Source organism: Falco punctatus (assembly GCF_963210335.1).
Source record: "Falco punctatus genome assembly, chromosome: 8".
Lineage (NCBI taxonomy): Eukaryota > Metazoa > Chordata > Aves > Falconiformes > Falconidae > Falco > Falco punctatus.
The window spans coordinates 25,217,771-25,235,612 of record NC_137588.1 but is presented as its reverse complement, the minus strand read 5'-3'; the positions used below and the strand labels follow the sequence as shown (position 1 = coordinate 25,235,612).

Genomic DNA, 17,842 nt, shown 5'->3' with positions numbered 1-17,842 from the left:
TTGAGTGTCTGGTTTTGCTTTTAGGAAGAAGTATCAGAAGGTGCTAGCCAGTGTTGTTATAATCCAAAAGAACTACCGAGCGTACTTCTGGAAGAAGAGCCTGCTGCGACTGAAGGCCTCTGCAGTCACCCTGCAGAAGCACTGGCGTGGCCGCCTGGCTCGCAGCCTCTACCAGCACCTGCTGCAGCAGGAACTCAGGCGGAAGCAGGAAGTGGAGGAGAGGAGGCGGCAAGAAGAGGAAGAACAGATCAGAAGAGAGGAAGAGGAAAGACAATGGCAAGAAGAGGAGGAGCGTAAGAGGAAACAGGAAGAGGAAGAGGTGAAGAAAAGGTACAAGATGGTATCTTGCACTCAGTTCCCTAGCACTAAAGCTGCTGAGGTGTAAATGTGGGTCTGGGGCACTGGTATGATGGTAACATAGGAACAGTGATTGCATTGAAACAGTGTCCCAGTGCCAGGGGACAGAGTTGGGGTGAGCTGTGGGCAGCTTAGAATAGAAAAGCAGCATGGAAAAGGAGTGTCCTGCTTCCTTTAGGAAAGCTAATTCTGGTGTATTTTTACCTCTGTTCAATGTTTTTCTGCTTTGGAATGTACATGAAAGGAGGCAGTTTCACTGACTGGGCAGAGATACATAATTTTCTCATTGATTTTGCAGTGGTAAAGGAAGTTTTATACAATCGTCCAAAATATGGAAGGATTAGCGGTGTGAGAAGGTACCAGTATCATGGGTCTTGGTGTGTGCAGTCAGCTTGGTTGGAGAGCAAGACAGGCAGTGCACCTGTGCTGCTACTGCAGTTCTTACACTCGTGCGAATACATGTGCTCTCCCTGTTCCTGCTGCTGTGTGTCTCTCATCAGGCATATAGATGTGTCGGGAGACCAGGAGGGGAAAGGAAAAGTTAATGTGACAAAAAGAGGCAATCTGTGAGCAGTGACAGTACACCTATTGAGAATCTTGCACCTCATGTATCATTCACTGTTCACTCCATGATTACCTATATCCTATCCAAACTAGGTGTCTCTCTTGATAATATTTTAAGAAGAATAAAACTTCAACTACAAGATTATTATATGTTTGAAAAAATAATCCTGTTGGTTACGTTTCTTAATATATAGGCTTTTGTTACATACTTGTCCTGAAGTTGGATCTTGGCAGATTAAGATGTGTGACAAGCATCAGAAAATTCTAAGGTTAGAAGCATGTCACAAGGAAAAGAGATTGCCTGCGGTTTCACTGGAGGCAGTAGGGTAATATATCTTCTGGGACAAGACATGGAGTCAGTGACACCAATGATGAAGTTTGGTCAAGGAATTTGTCGAACAACACTGAAGGCTCCGTTTTATCCATGTGTCAATTTTCAACAACAGCCTCATCAGCAACATGAAGCTGTGCGAGTTCAGAATGTGTAGTAACTAGCTTGCAGATATCAAATGCTACAGACACTATCTCAGGTCTAAAGTCCTCTTTGTACTAAGTAGAGCTTGTCCCTACCTAGTTTTAGATAAAAAGACCTATTTAGCTTATTCGTTCTAGTGTGTTTCTACTCCATCCTTCAGTTTCCAGCCCATGAAAGATGTGTGAACTCAGTGTCATTGGAAAGAAGTGTCAGTGTTTCTATGAATCAGGTGAACTGCTCGTTTTGCTTTCATTTTGTACTTGATGTCAAATATCTACATTCAGAGCGAGTAGCCAAAAAGGTACCAGCAGACCAACTTGGTTGAATCCTGAACTTCCATTTGACCTCAAAAATGAGGTGGAAGTCCACAGAAATTGTGAATTGGCTAATCTAGTGAGAACAACCAAAAAACACACATGCAGAGACAAAATTAGGACCAAGATGCAACTGATTTATAATGAACTAAAAGTCAGCATGCAGTTATTGTGCATACACTGTTAGTATAAGGGAGACCTTGAGCAACTTGGTCTACAGTTCAACAGGAAGAAAAAATAATGTTGAAAAAGCTGAGGTATTTGAAGCTATTTTTATTTATCTTCCCCAAAAGGCTTAACTGTTGGACACTAAATACATTAGCACAGTTGTGCAAGAATTCAGAACCTAGCAGGGAAATAAAAGGTTAGAGAATGCTCAGATAAATCAGATTATAAAGAAGTCATCTGGACTTGGTGAAACTGATGTTTGGGTACTTCGAGAACTGGATGAAGCAGTTTGAATCAGTAGCTATTTTCTTTCTCCTCCTTTGTGGATAGCAATGGAGTTTCCATAAAACTGGAAAATTCCAAACATAATGACCTCCTTCTTGTATGGGAAAAGGAAGAATGAGGGAATTGTGGACCAGTCAGCTTAACCTCAGTTTCAGGAAGATACTGAAACAAATAATCAGAGAGTTGTAAATGCCTTGATAATGGAGTTAAGAGCCAACTTGGTTTTCTGAAGAACAAACAACATTAAAGTTACCTGTTTCCTTCTGTGATAGTTTAAGACATGCCTTGTGGATAGGGAAAAGTCACAGAGGGTAGGTAACTTGACTTTGGGTCAGTAGAGTGTAGGTAAGGGCTTTGACATGTTATGACAGTAAGACACCATAAGGAATGTGGTTTGGAAAACAGTACATGAAGCAAGACTAGGATCTGTGTTTTTACTGCATTGTATTATTGCATTTTAATTAGCAAACAATAGTCATTTTTGTTACATAGAAGAGAACTCTTGAATGGGTTCCTTCCATGGTCTGTGCTGGATATGGTACTAGTGCGATGTTTTCATAATAAAATGGGTGAAGAAATATGAATATCCATATTAAATTTGCAGATAAAGCCATCTGGTGAGGGGCTGTAAGTACACAGCTAGACAAAAGCACAATTCAAATAATTCTGGCAAATTAAGGGGTCTGGAAAACATAGGATAACTTTCATTACAGACTTATGCAGATCTACAGCTAGGAATAATCAAATGCACAGAGAGAAGGAGGAATCCTACTTCAACAGCAGGAAGGTCTGGAGGCTGGATATGTAACCAGTGTCATGCAGTGTGAGAGGAGAAAGCAAATGCTGTCTATAAACAGGATTGTTTCTGTAAGATGTGGAGGTGACTCTTCTGTTCCACTTGACACTGGCAAGGCTTCAGTTGGAGTAGTGTCCCTAGTTTTGGATATCACATTTCAGGAACAGTGTAGATCAATTGGAGATGGATGGAAAGCAGCAAGAAATATTAGAGGTCCTAAAAATGTGAAGAACAGTTGCAGGAATTAGTGTGTAGATTGTAGGTGGTATTCCTGATTTGTTTTAAAATGGCTCTGCTTCTTGAACCCTCTTATCATTTAAGGCAGTTGTTTAACTCGTGACTACTGTTAGAGATCTTTCAGTAGAGTTGGAACCATCTGGATCTCACTTATGTCAGCTTATAAACATTTATAAACATTTCCTGAATATTTTTTTTTGAGAGAGAGCACAAGAGTGAGAGCTTTAAGAACTTTGTGACTTGCAGCTGCAATTTAGAATTTGGCTGGGAAAAGCTGCAGGGCCTGGGAAATAAATACTGTTGCCCTCCTGTTCTGCTTGGGGCTGAATTATAGGTTTGAAAGTTACCACTGCCAGTCTGAATTTAGCTGCATAGTGGTTGCTACAGGCAGACTTTTCCATTCAAGCCACAGCCTACCTCTGCTCCCTATGCACGACTCTGGCATTTGTCTGTCTACTAGTTCAGTGGCTTGTACCGTGCACACTACGGAGAGATTGGCCACAGTGGTAGCTTTCCCTTGGAGTATGACCCTTTTGATTTGGGTGGAGGTGCACCACCGTGGGATAGAGCTTTTTCCTCTACTCATGTTTACTAACAAACTCGACTCTTACAGCCTTTACTGATAAACTAGCATGCCACTGAGAAGTTAAACAATCTGGAGCACCCACGTCTTCAGAGTAGGAAGTCCTCAGCTTAGTCAACGAAGTGCAAAAAATTGGTAATTTTGGTGAGGCTTTAATACAGTAAAAGCAAAACAAAGCACAAATTAAATGCTGGTATTGCAATAATTCTTTTCTGTTTCAATAAACCAAAGTTATGTAATATCTATCAATTATGTATGTACAACCTCATTGAATATCCACAGATGTATAATACTTCAGAAGATTCTGTTTATATTTATCATGAGTCTAACTGATCTGTCCTTCTGTCACTGTTTCCAGTGTCCTTTGTAGTGTGTTCCAACTAATCCAATTTCCTAATTGATCTGAAAGTTAAGTGCGTGGGGAAAATCTGTTGTACTCACAAAGGCCATGCCAACCACAGAGAACTGGATTTTTACTAAATTACAAGAGCTTTTAAATCAGTCTTACAATGGGTACTTTATTTTAACCTTTTCCATGGAGGGAGTTTCCATGTAACTCTGAAAGCTTCATGTAGGAGAACTGGGTCTACCTCTGACTATCACGTCTTGTTTATTTAACAGAGAAAAGGAGCAACTGAATGAGCACGTCCAGGTGGCTCAGGTAAGTTTAACTGTTATTATTTTCATATGTCTCCTCTTGAGTATCTGTGAAGGGTCCTTCATTACCTACACTTCACCTGCAGCTAATATTGTTATTGTGACAATACTATTTAAAAAATGGGCTTTGTTCACTCAAAACCTGCAGGTGTTTGGCTTTGGCAGAGGTGCATAGAGTTAACAAGGTAGGGTTTTTTTCAAGGCTCACGTACCAGCTTGCATAGTTGCTATTTGAAAAATTCTGTATTGAACATGCAGCATCCTTTTTTATCTCTATTGCTTGAGCTTATTCCTTGACCTTGTGATGCGCTACACTGTGACACAGTCTGTTTTGCTGGATTGTTGCCTGTAAAAGCCAAAATAAGAGTGCAGCCGGCTGCTACCGTGGCTAAAATAAACCCCTTGTAACTGATCTTATTGTTGGTACTTGATATTTCAAAGAGCAGACCACCTACCCTGAGGTGTGTGAAAACAGCTGTGTATCTTCTTATTTCTTTTCCCAAACCACTTGTTCCCCAGTTTCAGGCCAGCTCGGTTCAGGAGTAGAGTATAGAAATGCATTTGTCCACAAGTAAAAGTCAAGTAGAGAACAAGCAACAGGGTAACCGTAAAGAAACAAGGATTGTGGCTTAAATGAGCCAGTTTATTGGCTGCATTGTCATACTCCTTTCAGGAAGTACATGAAATCCTTTTGGAATTTATTTTTGCTTTTCTTGTGTGTGTCTGTTTTCAACATCCTTCATGGAGGGGGGAGGGTGGCTTTATCTTACAGCTAAACATCAGCGAAAGTTACTGGTATCTTCTGTCTTCTAATTATTGTGTACTTGCTAGAAATATCCTGTTACTCCAGTCTGGAGAATAGAGGAAGACAGAGTCTTCAGCAGCCAGCCAGCCATCACCTATCCAGTGATGCTAAAGAATGCCAAGAAATTCTGGGTGGAGTTTTGGTGGAGTGGGGTTGGAAACAGTCCTGCTTCATTGCAAATATCCCTTCCAGACCTAGATTCTAATGGTTAAACCCTCAACTCAGGAAGTAACAAAATCCCCAAATCTTTTAATGAATTTCTGGGCAATCTTCAACTCTTAAGCAGACTATGCATATATGTATTTGTAAATAGTTGCTTTCTCCTACATGTGTGTATGTGTATGAGATAGTTCAAAAAGAGAGGACAGACTTTCAGAATGCTTTTATCCAAACTGTAATATACGAAGGTCGGTAACATGAGCAGCAAACAGAGAGGCTCTTCTAAAAATTCACTGACCCCAGTGAGCTGCTTTGTATGATGCAGAAAGGAGGTAGGCTGCTGGAAAAAAAGGAGGTACCTGAAGATCCAGTAGTTCTGCCTTTAGTTTTTACACCATGGATGATTACAGGATGCTTAGAGTCATCTTTTTGCAGATAGGAAGTACGGGGCAAGCGCAGGAGATAGGAAGAATGAAAGGGCCAGGCAAGGAGCCTTGTAGGCTGAAGAAACTGCATTAACACTTTATAAATTCTTTAAGGTGGAATCAGTAAAGGCCGAGGAGGTAGATATTCCCCTGCAAGAAGAAGAGAGACGTCAGATGGAGGAGATCTTACGGCTGGAGAAGGAGATTGAGAAGTTGCAGCAACAGAAGGAGGATCACATGTCTATCATCTGTGAAAACACCAGGAATGAAATCAATCGGCAGCGAGAAGAAGAGATCCAGAGGCTGGAAAAGGAGGCATCTAGGGTTGCCCAGGAGTTCTTGGAGTTGCTGGATTTTGGCAACCTGGATGAAAGTGTGCAGAACTTAGAGCGCTCGCTTTCTAGTGAGGGCACACTCAACATTGACTGCAGCCTGGTGGCACCACTGGCTGAAGAAGAAGTGGATGAGGGTTTTCATGCTGATGATGAAGGACGGCCAGCTTCCAGTTTGGTGGTCTTGAATCAGCATGGCACAAGAAACAGTGATAACTACTCAGAGGAAGTTGCGGACACAAGCCTTTCACTTCTGCAAAGGGAAATGGGAGAGGTTGTCCCTGCTCCAGAACAACCTGTGGAAAGAACCACTAGTCCCAAGGAGCAGAAAGCTCTATCTGACCCAGCAGAAAGTATTTACAGTACTGTCTCAGATACACAAAGGAGTAACAATGGAGAGGTGGGAGAGCCGATTTACACTTCCCCCCCAGATGTGGAGTCAGACTACGACCATGAGGAGTTTGATGGCTGTGGAGATGCAGGTAGCACCTCAGCTGAGCCTCTGAATGGTGAGGAAGGTCTGAGACACTCCCATGGTACCAGCCTGGACTCCAACCGTGGCAGCCTGGACTCGGTAAGAATCCCTCCCTTCACCTTTCCGGACATTAGTGTGAAGTGATATTTGTAACATACTTGCCTTCTTACCTTATGCCTGCTTGCTCTGGGTATTGTTACTCGTGTAGAACGTTTTCTTACATCAGTAATCAGCTTGGAAAAAAGGGAAGTGTTGTAGATAGGCTGAAGGCCAGAGCACTTGTGACTGTCCAGTGTCTACTGGTACAAAAGGCAGCACATACGTACCTAGACTATTTTAGATTGCTTCCATCACCATTTATTAACGTAACACCCTTTTGGAAGACTAAAAGCAGGCAACTGATACCTTGTAGGTATGTGTTCTACCTTAGATTTCACAGAAGTAGCCTGAGCTTCCAGTGGACAATGACAAGAGGCAGTGGAAAGGCTGGGGTTTGATTTGTTTCTGTCACTAAAACTTTTGTTCTGGTCTTGTTACTGTTCAGAGTCAAGGGTTTATTTTCAGCTGCTGTGTACAAGGTAAGCTGTTCTAAGGCTAGAAGTAATTACTGTGCTGATCCAGGCTGGGTCCTGGTGTGCACAAATGAGACCACTGAACCTTTCCATTCCTATGGGACAATGACAGGGTAGTGAAGCTGGGCTATTAGCCTCACGCTTCAAGCGTCTCAGCTTAGATCCCACACTAGGCTGTGGACTTCCTGAGTGCCCTCAGGCTAGTTGCTTAATAATGCAATGATAACCCCACGTAAGGTTGTGAGGAGTTCAGGTGTAAAGCCAATGACAGCCATAAAAATACTTCAGATGAATGATGCCCCTGAGAATAGAGACTTAAACTATAAAATATCTTTGTATGATTGGAATTGATTCTGTCAATCAGAATTTCAGAATTCAGTCAATGTCAATCAGAAATGTCAATCAAAAAAACCCCAAAAAATGATTTGGTTGTAAATTTATTTTGAAGGAATTCAATTTATGTCCTTTGCGATTCTTTTGCAATGGTAGATTGTGACCTTTCTTTAAAAGTTGCATAATTTTTCCTGCTTGCATTTCCCTAACATCGGCTGCCAGCCGTAAGAATTTCTTGTGATGTGATCTGTTTGAGTAAAGGTACCTTCTCTGTGGGTTGGTACTCACAGATCACTATCAGGTAATCTTCAAGTCATGAAGCATTCTGTCACAGCCTAGACCAGTTTCAGCCATTCTTAAAAGGTAAATAGAAGTAAAGGGGTTTATTGGGCTCCTCAGTGAGTAACACTCATGAAAAGTCCAGCTGATACCATGTCATGCATGAGCCATAGGAAGAGATAACTGCAGCTGGGTCAAGATCTCATCAGTAACTGCTGATCCAAGAGTACCTGCTTTTTGAAACTTAATTACAAGAGAGGGATAATGAATGAGTGGAACAGGAATGAGACGAGAGGAGTGCAAAGAGGTCACAGAGAGAGGACAGAAGGGAAAAATTAAAAGAAGCAACATGCATTTGAGGAAGGAAAAGGTCTAAGGAGCTGCCTTCATTAGTATTAAATTAATAAAGCAAATCAAAGAAAGTTGTATTTAAGGTAAAGGAAACGATAAAGTAATTTGGGGTTTCGTGTGTGAAGGGTACTTTCTTATGGCTGAGGGCCATATCTAGTTGGAGAACAGGGATGAGTAAATACAGTACTATTAGATCTTTGTTTTTAGGGTTCATTTACTCTGGAATGTGCTTTTTTCCTAATCAGCCCGAAGCAAGGCATTTCCTTGCTGGGATTGCATCAGTGCTCCATCTTGTCCAGCATCCTGGCTTATCTGCCAGAAAAATCAGAAAACTTCTCCAAAACAAAAAATTCTCTCTTAATTCCGTTAAATTAGATTTTGGACTGTGGGCTCTGCCTTGACACAGGAAGGTTTGTTACTGCTGGTAACTGGAGTTTTCTAGCCGTGTCCACTGCCAAATGTCATTCTCCTTGCTGGTATGAAAATTCCATGCTCTGGAGACTCTTGCTTTAGGCATTAATGGGTAAGCTGTCAAGCCACTAGTTTTAGTCTATTGCTTTTTTTTGTAAAGGGAGTATGTGTAGTTTTGCACCTTCTGATCATGTGACTTCTCTAGCCTTGTTAATTTGCTCCAGTCCTCCTGCGACCAGGAGAACCCAAGTGGCCTGTATTTCTGCTTTTCCTTTTAGTTTCTGGACAGTGAAGAAGAAGTAGATGTTTACATTGATACAGATGAAGAGTTTTGTAATGGGCGAGTCACTATTTTCAATGGCTCCGGACCACCCTATTTTCATAGCTATCTCTACATGAAAGGTAAGTGGCTTTAGCCAAAACCATGGAAGGATGGAATCCAGGAAACCTGCTTTCCTCCTGTTTCTCCAGAATAATTATCTTCATCTGCTCTTAGTTCTCTGTTTACTTTTTTCCCTTCTTTTATTTAAAACAAGCAAATAAAACAAAGATGAGGGAGGTGGATGTCAGGGAATTAGACTGGATATCTTTGGCACTGAGACGGAATTGTGCCCACTTGGCATGGGCTTAAATGACTCATTCTGAGTTACAAAACTGAAGGCAGTACAAAAATGTTTGAGTGGTGCATATGTTTCTGTATTTTGTGTTTGTTTCACTGGTTCGTTTGTTCTCTGTTCAAACTCAAGCATAACCTTGTTTCTCTCCTTCAGCTCTTTTGTTTCATGTAGGAACTGAAGTGGCTTTTGTTGCATGTCTGATGAAATCTTGCTCCCTTGCTTTGCAGGAGGTCTCATGAACCCGTGGAGGCGGCGCTGGTGTGTTCTGAAGAATGAGGCCTTCATGTGGTTCCGCACCAAGCAAGAGGCACTGAAGTCAGGCTGGCTCTATAAAAAAGGTGGAGGCATGTCAACACTTTCACGCCGCAACTGGAAACGCCGTTGGTTTGTGCTTCGAGAATCCAAGCTGATGTACTTTGAGAACGATAGTGAGGAAAAGCTGAAGGGGACAATTGATATCAGAAGGGCAAAGTGAGTGAAGAAGTAAATCCTTTTGATCCCTAGTATTCACTCTCTAAATCAATAATGAAGTGTCCAGTGATACCAGTTCATTGGCCTATGTATCTCCCATAGGGCTAGGAGAATCAGAAACGTAAGGGAAGGAAAAGACAATTACAGCTTCTGGTTTTACTCTGGAGGGAGTCTGGAATTACTTGATGGGTCTTTTTCCAGTCTTGCATTTCGTAATCTGTCAGAAGCTCTTTCCAAGTGGAGTCAGACCAGGAGGGGCTAATCAAGTACATACCCCATGCATTCTCCCATACCCCGACTCTATCTGTTTCCTGGCTTCTGCAGGCATTTCACAGAGGTGGTATGAAGCTCACAGTGGGATTTGAATTTGACAGCATGTACTGTGCCTTCTCCTGAATCCTGAATGCTCTTTTTGCTGCCATAGCCAATTCCTCAGCTCCCGCTGTAAGAAAGGAGAGACTAGTCACCTATTAGCATTATGTGGACCTGTGAAGTGTCAAAAAGAGTGGCATACCCCACTTTGTAAACAGCCCTCTGTATCAACCTCCCTGTCACCTCTTCTTCCATCTAGTCTGCTGGTGTCTTGAAGAAAATCCATTTAATGCCTTAAGCTTTGCTTTTGTAGCAGACTAACTTAAAAAGCTTTTTAAGGGAACCCTAAAAGTCTTAATGTATATTGGAGGAATTTTGCATTTCTGTAGCCGTGTTAGCAGCCATCTGAACCAGTGATTTCCCTTCTGTATGGTGAATGGTATGATGTGAAAAAATTGGCCGGGTGGAATTTATGCTTGTGAAAGGTTTTCAGTTTTGTCTCTTGTGATTTGCTGTGTTCCAGGGAGATTGTGGACATTCATGAAAAGGAGAATGCCTTAGACATTGTGACAGAAGACAGAATTTATCACATTGTTGCGGAGTCACCAGAAGATGCCAGGTATAAGAGGGAGTTTTCTTGGGTTTGTTCCTTCAGTGCCGGTCAAACCCAGCTACGCATGGGAGAGCCTGGGAAACACAATCAATTCCCTTTTGCTGGAAAGAAGTTGGGATTTGTTCCAGAGTGTCATTTTGTACTTACTGGGAAGTACCACACCTACTTTGGGGACTCCCTGTTGCAGCTACTGAGATGGTGGTTCAGCCTATCGGTCAGTCACAGGACTGCCACCTTCTTGTGTGGCTGTGAGCATGCTGAATTCAAGGGTTACTTCAGGAGACACACAAAACCTTAATATAAACTGGAACATCTAATAGCTGATTTATTTATTAAATGGAATCTTGAATCAAACAAAAAGTCTATTCATGTTGTCTGTAAATGATTTCAAGAGCAGCTGGGTTTTATCCAGGAGACAGAGCTTATCAGCTTATCAGAGTCTGTAGTGTCATCTGATAAAATCTTTCCAGTGCAAAGCAAACAAATGACTCATGTTCTTCCTTCTTGGGGTCCTGGCCGGGCAGTGGGAATCAGTTGTTTAAGGGCAGGTTGGACAATCTGTTCTGGCTATGCAAAGCCAGGTTAGGAGGTTACTGTCCCTAGCTGGTCGTGTTTTCCCACTTTTCCCACTCTTACCAAGGCTTCTGCTCTCAGCCTAGCCAGTGTGACTGTTTCTCTGATCTACTTTAATCTGATTCTGTGAAGTTATTTAGGGTCTGTTATTATTTCATTTGGGTGTAGGGAGAGGAAGAGGGAAGGTGTTTGGACACAAAATTAAAAGAAATAGGCTAAAGAACAGCCACACGAACAAGAAACAGGCAAATTCAGGGGGCAGTAGCTGAAGAAACAGTAACTTCTTAACCCAGAACTTCCACAACTGGAAAAGGCATGCTGTAAGATAACATTGCAGAATTGCTAGGACAAGTGTAAACCAAATGTGACCTCTCTCAATGCCATATTAGTCTCTTCTGAGGGAGGAGAAAGCACCAACACTTGCACTAGCAAAGGGCAGATTAGCAGATGTTGTAGAGTGTCCAGTTTTAGAATCTTTCATGAAGTCTAGATGTTTACTGATCTCACTGGAAGCTGCAGATAGAATCTGCTTATTCTGCAACAGATTAGCCTCCAGATATGTCTGTAACAAGAAGCCCCTTTACAGACCAATAACTTAACTCCAAATTTACTTATAGAAAAACCCATGATTAATTGACAGCCATATGACTTTCAAGTTTATGAACAGATCAGAGAAAGCCTAGTTAAGAAGGCTGCCAGGTGTCTCCTCTAGGATTCTAGTCCAGGAAGATTCCCAACTGACCCTATCTTTATAACTGCTCTGTGCTCTTCTCAGTCTGCTGACACGTGCTCCCTGACAAGGACATTGCTTCCTTACAGTTCTGTGAGCAGCAAGCAGAAAACTGGATTTTGCAGGAGCAGCTGTTAGTGGGTTGGAGAACGTGCACAGAATTTTCCTAGATAAATAAGGAAGGAAGACGTTAGAATCTGGTATGATCAGCCCAAGAGATGTTTTGTAGCATAGTCCTCAGCAAATTGTGAATGAAGAGATTTTCCCACTGGCAGCTTTCCAGGGTCCTTGATCATATTCTAGAGCTAGTTTCACTACCCAAATCTTAACTTTGAGTCTGTTTTGATTGCCAGCGGTTGGTTTAATGTCCTGAGCCGAGTACACAGCGCTACAGCGCAGCAGCTGAGGGAAATGCAGGATGAACAGGCCAATCCGAAGAATGCTGTGGTGAGTTACTGTGCAACCGGTCTGTGGGCATGCTGAGAGCCCCCTGTGATTAACTATTTTGTGAAGGTTTTTCCTGCACATGCAGTGCTGTAGTTCATAAGCAGTATAAGAAAGTTGGACAATTATTATAAAGAAACAGCAAAGCTGATAGAAAAAAGGGTAAGCAGTGGAGAAACATGGTGGTTGTGGGTGGCTTAGCTTGATCATCAGTCTTTGGTTTGAGGGGAAGGAGGGGGCTGCGCCGTACAGATAAAATGTCTTTGGATGGGATTGTGGCACTAGTTTGGGTCACAGTTATTCCAGACAGAAGATAGGCAGTTGGGAAGAATAATGTATTTATGTGTTTTGCCGGTACTGAGATACTAGCAAAGGTTATTTCAGACCTTCATAATGCTCTCTGGAAATTTGTAGCTTTTTTTCCTCCAGTCCATCTTGGCATGCTGTTTAAGGAGCAAAGATGACTCACTTGTGCCTTTCTCCTATGTTCATTTCTACTCAAGCTATTGGAATTCAGAAGAATGTTTTCAGTTCCAATCCTATTCATGAAGGAGAATGTCTGTAATTTGAGATGCAAGCAATTCCTGTTATCTGTGTCTTTCTCACTGTACAGGGAACTCTGGATGTTGGACTTATTGACTCTGTCTGTGCCTCAGACAATCCTGACAGGTAAGTAGAACAACCTGACCATCTGTTCGATCAGAAGCTTTCTAGCATATTTTTGTGGGTAGGTCCAGGTTTTCTTTGGGGTTTGCATTTGTTTAAACTCATAAGAATCTATGTCCAAAAAAATAAACGTGACTGAAATCTTAAGCTTGTTTCAAGCTATGTCACTTCACAGGCATGAAGTTCACATACATATTTTCTTTGAGTGACCATTTCTCTTTTCCCTCTTAAATGTGGAAACAGCATAATCTCAATGTCAAGAAATTATAGTCTAAGCTGTTACTAACACTAAACAAAAATGTTCAGCAAAAGCAGCACTTCCAGTTTTTCAACAGAGTAATTTTGAGTTAATTTTGTAAATTCAGGGGAAAGAACCAGCACTCTGGAAGAATAATGGATGCATTTAGAAATCTGTACTCTTAAAATCTTTGCAATGCAACAGAGCACATTTAGTTCACAGATTGGTTAGTTTCAGAAAAGAGATATGGAACATTTCATACTGCTTTATGTTAACATTTAATTATTTCCTACAGTGTTAACAGGTTCAGACAGGGCAAAGATTCTTACTACAGTGCTCAAATAAAATGTTAGTTATTAAGTTATTTACGTCTGTGGTCTGTTTTTTTTCTCACAACATTGCCAGGACTTTGGAGTTAGTAGTTTAGAAAATGCCTATCTTGGTAGCATACTAAGGTTTCATTGATCAAAATATTTTAGCCAGTTCTCAGCCTGTGCTCCTCATAGTTAATCTGTGTACCAGTAAAAAAACTAGGCATAAACAGTGAGCTGAACAGTCAAAATTTGTTCATGCATCTGCTGAGGTATACTCTTCTGGAGCATCTGTTTGGTTCTGGATATCTGTTTGAATCAACATTAAACAAATTCTGAGAAAAATGCTTATTTTTCAACCAAAGGTTTTATGCAGCTTATTTTTATCTTCCATAGGTTTATGCAATGGCCAGACAGTTGCTCGATTTGTACCATTTAGCCTTTGCTTCATCCTTGCATTCTACTTCTCAATTTCTCTGTTTTCTCATAGAAATCTGTGTTTGCTTTCAAAGCTTTCTGACTCTGTTGTCCTGGAACTGGTCATATTTTTATTTTTTATTTTTCCATTTTCCTGTGAAATATCAATTTTGTACAGAATTGTGAATGTTTGTTTGGTAGGACACATTTGTCTGTTGCACCAGAAGGACTAAGTCATTGAGGTGCAGCATAACGGTTTTTCCTCTGTTTTGTCAGGGTCTGCTCATCTCTTTTAAAACCGATCTCAAACCCATTTTAGCTGACCCCTCTGGGTCCTGTATTTGCTACTGCATCACTGGTTTTAATAAGTACGAGGAGAATGGCTGTACTAGCTCAGCCGAGTGGTACTAGAACTAGCTTAGTCCAATCAGAAGGTAGAACAAAGTCTTTCACTTATGAACCCAGGATGTTTTACAGCTGGTCATTAGCTAATTAATGTTTTCAAGTGTTTGGAAGTAGCTTCTGAAAGATGTTTAATTCCATTTTTCTGTTCTCTGCATTCATCAGTTTGCAGATCAGCTGCACAGGATATGCACTGAAGCGTTTCTACACTTCTCTGTAGTTTGTATTCAGAGAGTCTTTCTGCATTGTTTATGGGAAGGTTGAGGACAGGGCTTTGGGTGTGCTGTGTGTTGAGGTATTTGTATGGTTATGACCAATTTTAATGCTTTTATTTTCTGGCAGACCAAATTCTTTTGTGATCATCACAGCAAATCGAGTGATTCACTGCAACAGCGACACTCCTGAGGAGATGCATCACTGGATTTCCCTGCTGCAGAAACCAAAAGGCGAATCAAAGGTTGATGGCCAGGAATTCCTTGTGAGAGGTAAAAGGAAATGCATGCAATTACGACATGTGAAACTCATCTTCTGTTTATGATCTGAGAGGGAGGTTTGATGGCAGCTAATCCAATCTAGGGTTTAGCTGCTTCCCCAAACAATTTTCTCTGCCCCGCTCCACCTTCCTGCCCACTACTTGCCATGTCTTGTGTTGTGCTGGCACTGGCTCTTAGCCGATTCCATGTCAGGTGGATTCAGAAAGCTAAAGCTGGAACAAAGTAAGTTCTTCATACATTTAGTTTTCTGATATTATTTCTGAGTCTATTTCAACATGTCCAGCAAATGCCATAAGGGAATAGGAGGGAGCATGGCTGCTGTTCAGGAGCAGCTGGCTTAGACTGACGATAACATGACACTGCAGCTTTTGTTTTCAGAAAGCTCTGTTCCTTCTGACACCTGTCATGTAGAGGAGGAGGGAGAGAGATCTTTGTGGGATTGCTGCTGTCCTCAGCTAAACAACCTAACCTGATTATGGTAGACATAATGAGGTGAGAATAATTTTCTGAGGCTGGGCAAAAGATTTAAATTATATCTGCAGTTTGACCTTAGTTGGAGATGGAGGAGCTAATGCATGAGTAGTGATCACACATATATTACAAAATACTCCTCCATTTGTCTCAATTTTTTTTAAATGTCCTTAGTACTTTCAGCTCATCACATGGCCTTAAATGTATGAAGACACTCCTGATGCAATCTGTGGAAAGCAAGTGCATGAGCAAATCACCTTACGTCTTCTAGAAAGTATCTAAGAGAGAATGAAGGTCTGAGAGTGGTCATGGCAATGCAGGAGGGCAGGAAGAAAAGGATCATCAAAAAGCATAAGCCTTTCACCCTAGTCTTAAATGTTTCAAGGAGACTGAATGATATAAAGCATATTATCAGACAAGTTTGAGTACCTTAAATTAAAAATACTTATTTGCAAGGCAACAGTTCCTTTTATCTTATATTGTTCATTAGTTAAAGAAAAAAAGGAACGCTCCTTTGCAGAGTCAGTATATGCTCTGCACTTCACAGTAAGATGTCTGTGTGACAGTGGTGTAGCCACAAAGGCATCTGTCTGGGAAGATCTGCAATTTTTCTTTACATCGAATCTCTGGGCTCAGTCTCACGTTCTTTGAACTTTTTGCCATGTGGGTTGACATTGCTTTTTACAGCTTTGAATAGAAAGTTGTCTTTTTGACAGCTTTAGCAATGCAGACTGTCATTTTTCTTTTATAGTATTGAATTTCTTTTTTTTTTCTTTTTTTTTTTTTCTTTTGTGGGGAATCTAAAATGACAGAGAAATTATTTTGCCTGACTGCGGGAGGAAGAGATGCATGTAATGCTTACAGATCTTTCTACATGTATCACCATGAAAACATGTATCACCAAACCACTTCCATCGAGGTTTGGATAGGGTTTGGCATCTCTTTGGAAGAATGAATTGTAAATTACTCATTCAAATGTTTTTGATTTGTAAGGGAAGCATGCCAAATAGAGGATGCCCTCATGGTGATGGCAAACTAAACCACAGATCACTGATAGCAGCATACATAGGGCTGAAGGATGGAACAGCTTCATGGAAAATTTTGGGCTAATTTCTTACAGTGGCATTGCAGGATACTGCTATAGCCAGTAAGGCAGAGATGGTAGGTACCGGCATGAGCGTTTTGCAGAGAAGTGGACTTCTGATTGCAGAGTTAGAGTGCCATGGTGAAACCATTGACACGTTTGTGTTCCTGTGCTAGGCTGGCTTCATAAAGAGGTTCAGAGCAGCAACAAGATGTCCTCTCTGAAAATGAAGAAACGCTGGTTTGTTCTGACAAATACTGCCCTCGATTACTACAAGTCATCTGAGCGCACGGCTGCCAAGCTTGGCACACTTGTGCTCAACAGCCTCTGCTCCATAGTGCAGCCCGATGAGAGGGTCTTCAAAGACACAGGTAAGTGGAAGAATGTGGTAACGAGCAGACTTTCCATGTGTGGAGTTGCCTGAAGAGGGAGTGGTGCAGGAACGTAATCGTGTGTCATGTTGAGAAAGTAGTCTTGACATTATCTGACGCTCTGTGCCTGGCTGCAAATATGCTTCACCACAGAAATGGTATTAGGCTTGCAAAGGGCCAGAGAGTAGTGTGCAAGTGATGATAAGTCCCTCACAGCTGGTGCAGATACACAGTGCTGATGGTTTTTCTGTGTTTCGGTAGTGTCACTGTTTATCCAAATGTTTTCCAAATAGGGAAAGGGTCTGAGGTCTTCCAGTTGACACTGTAATTATCAGCACATCTCTGTAAATAACTGTCACTTGGTAGCATGACCCACATTTGTCTCTGGGGTCTATGTTACTCTCTTAAATAACGCAATGGCATACACTGTAAGTCTTTTTTGTAGCATCACTCAACTTGTTAGAAAGAAAAGAAGACTAGGACATATGTTTGCTTTCTATGCAGCATGACACAGTTCTGTGTGACACAATGATCCTCCATTGCTTTCCTTATGAGTTTGGGAGGGAACTTGGGTTCTGGGGCAAAGGGTGAATCCTGCTGACAAAGAAGGTGAACCTTAGAACAAGACTTGAAATGCTAGACATTTGAATAGTGGAGTTACTTGGGATATTTTTTAAAAGGGCTGGAAGTGGGAAGCCTTTGGTAAAGTGAGATGAGAAGAAATGTGTTCTGCTCACTTGCAAAACAATTGTCCACGTTTTTGATCTCAACAAATGTCTAGGGCTGTCTTTAGCAGAGTGAATTGTCATTGCCCTAGTGTGTTCTCTCAGTTTATGTCAAACATTATTTTTAAAAGTTAGGAGAATTGATTTGGTAGTCTGACTGGGTGTTATGTGTAGAGTGGTCATTTTCTGAGTGATTAATAGCACAGTGTATCCCAAATGCTGTCTGTGAAAGTGAGCTGGCTGGTTGGCAGGGAAGTATTCGTGTTGCACTGAAGATACTTGTATCTTTGAAAGCTGTCTTTGTACCCAAACCTGAATTGGGACT

The 17,842-nt window shown here is 41.4% G+C and overlaps 2 protein-coding genes across 9 annotated transcripts in view; one reads left to right on the top strand and one right to left on the bottom strand.

The window, feature by feature from the left end:
• Positions 1-17,842, bottom strand: part of LY75 (lymphocyte antigen 75) — a 90,511-nt gene that overhangs the window by 3,377 nt on the left and 69,292 nt on the right. The gene's annotated exons all lie outside the window — the stretch shown is intronic.
• Positions 1-17,842, top strand: part of LOC308068461 (unconventional myosin-X-like) — a 93,684-nt gene that overhangs the window by 61,829 nt on the left and 14,013 nt on the right. For both annotated transcript variants that reach the window (XM_080399134.1, XM_080399133.1), the window contains 10 exons: positions 25-330; positions 4,401-4,440; positions 5,940-6,731; positions 8,857-8,980; positions 9,423-9,666; positions 10,502-10,597; positions 12,248-12,341; positions 12,952-13,007; positions 14,715-14,857; positions 16,598-16,792. In XM_080399134.1, the coding sequence (XP_080255260.1) occupies positions 25-330; positions 4,401-4,440; positions 5,940-6,731; positions 8,857-8,980; positions 9,423-9,666; positions 10,502-10,597; positions 12,248-12,341; positions 12,952-13,007; positions 14,715-14,857; positions 16,598-16,792 (2,090 nt within the window). The remainder of the gene's footprint in view (positions 1-24; positions 331-4,400; positions 4,441-5,939; positions 6,732-8,856; positions 8,981-9,422; positions 9,667-10,501; positions 10,598-12,247; positions 12,342-12,951; positions 13,008-14,714; positions 14,858-16,597; positions 16,793-17,842) is intronic.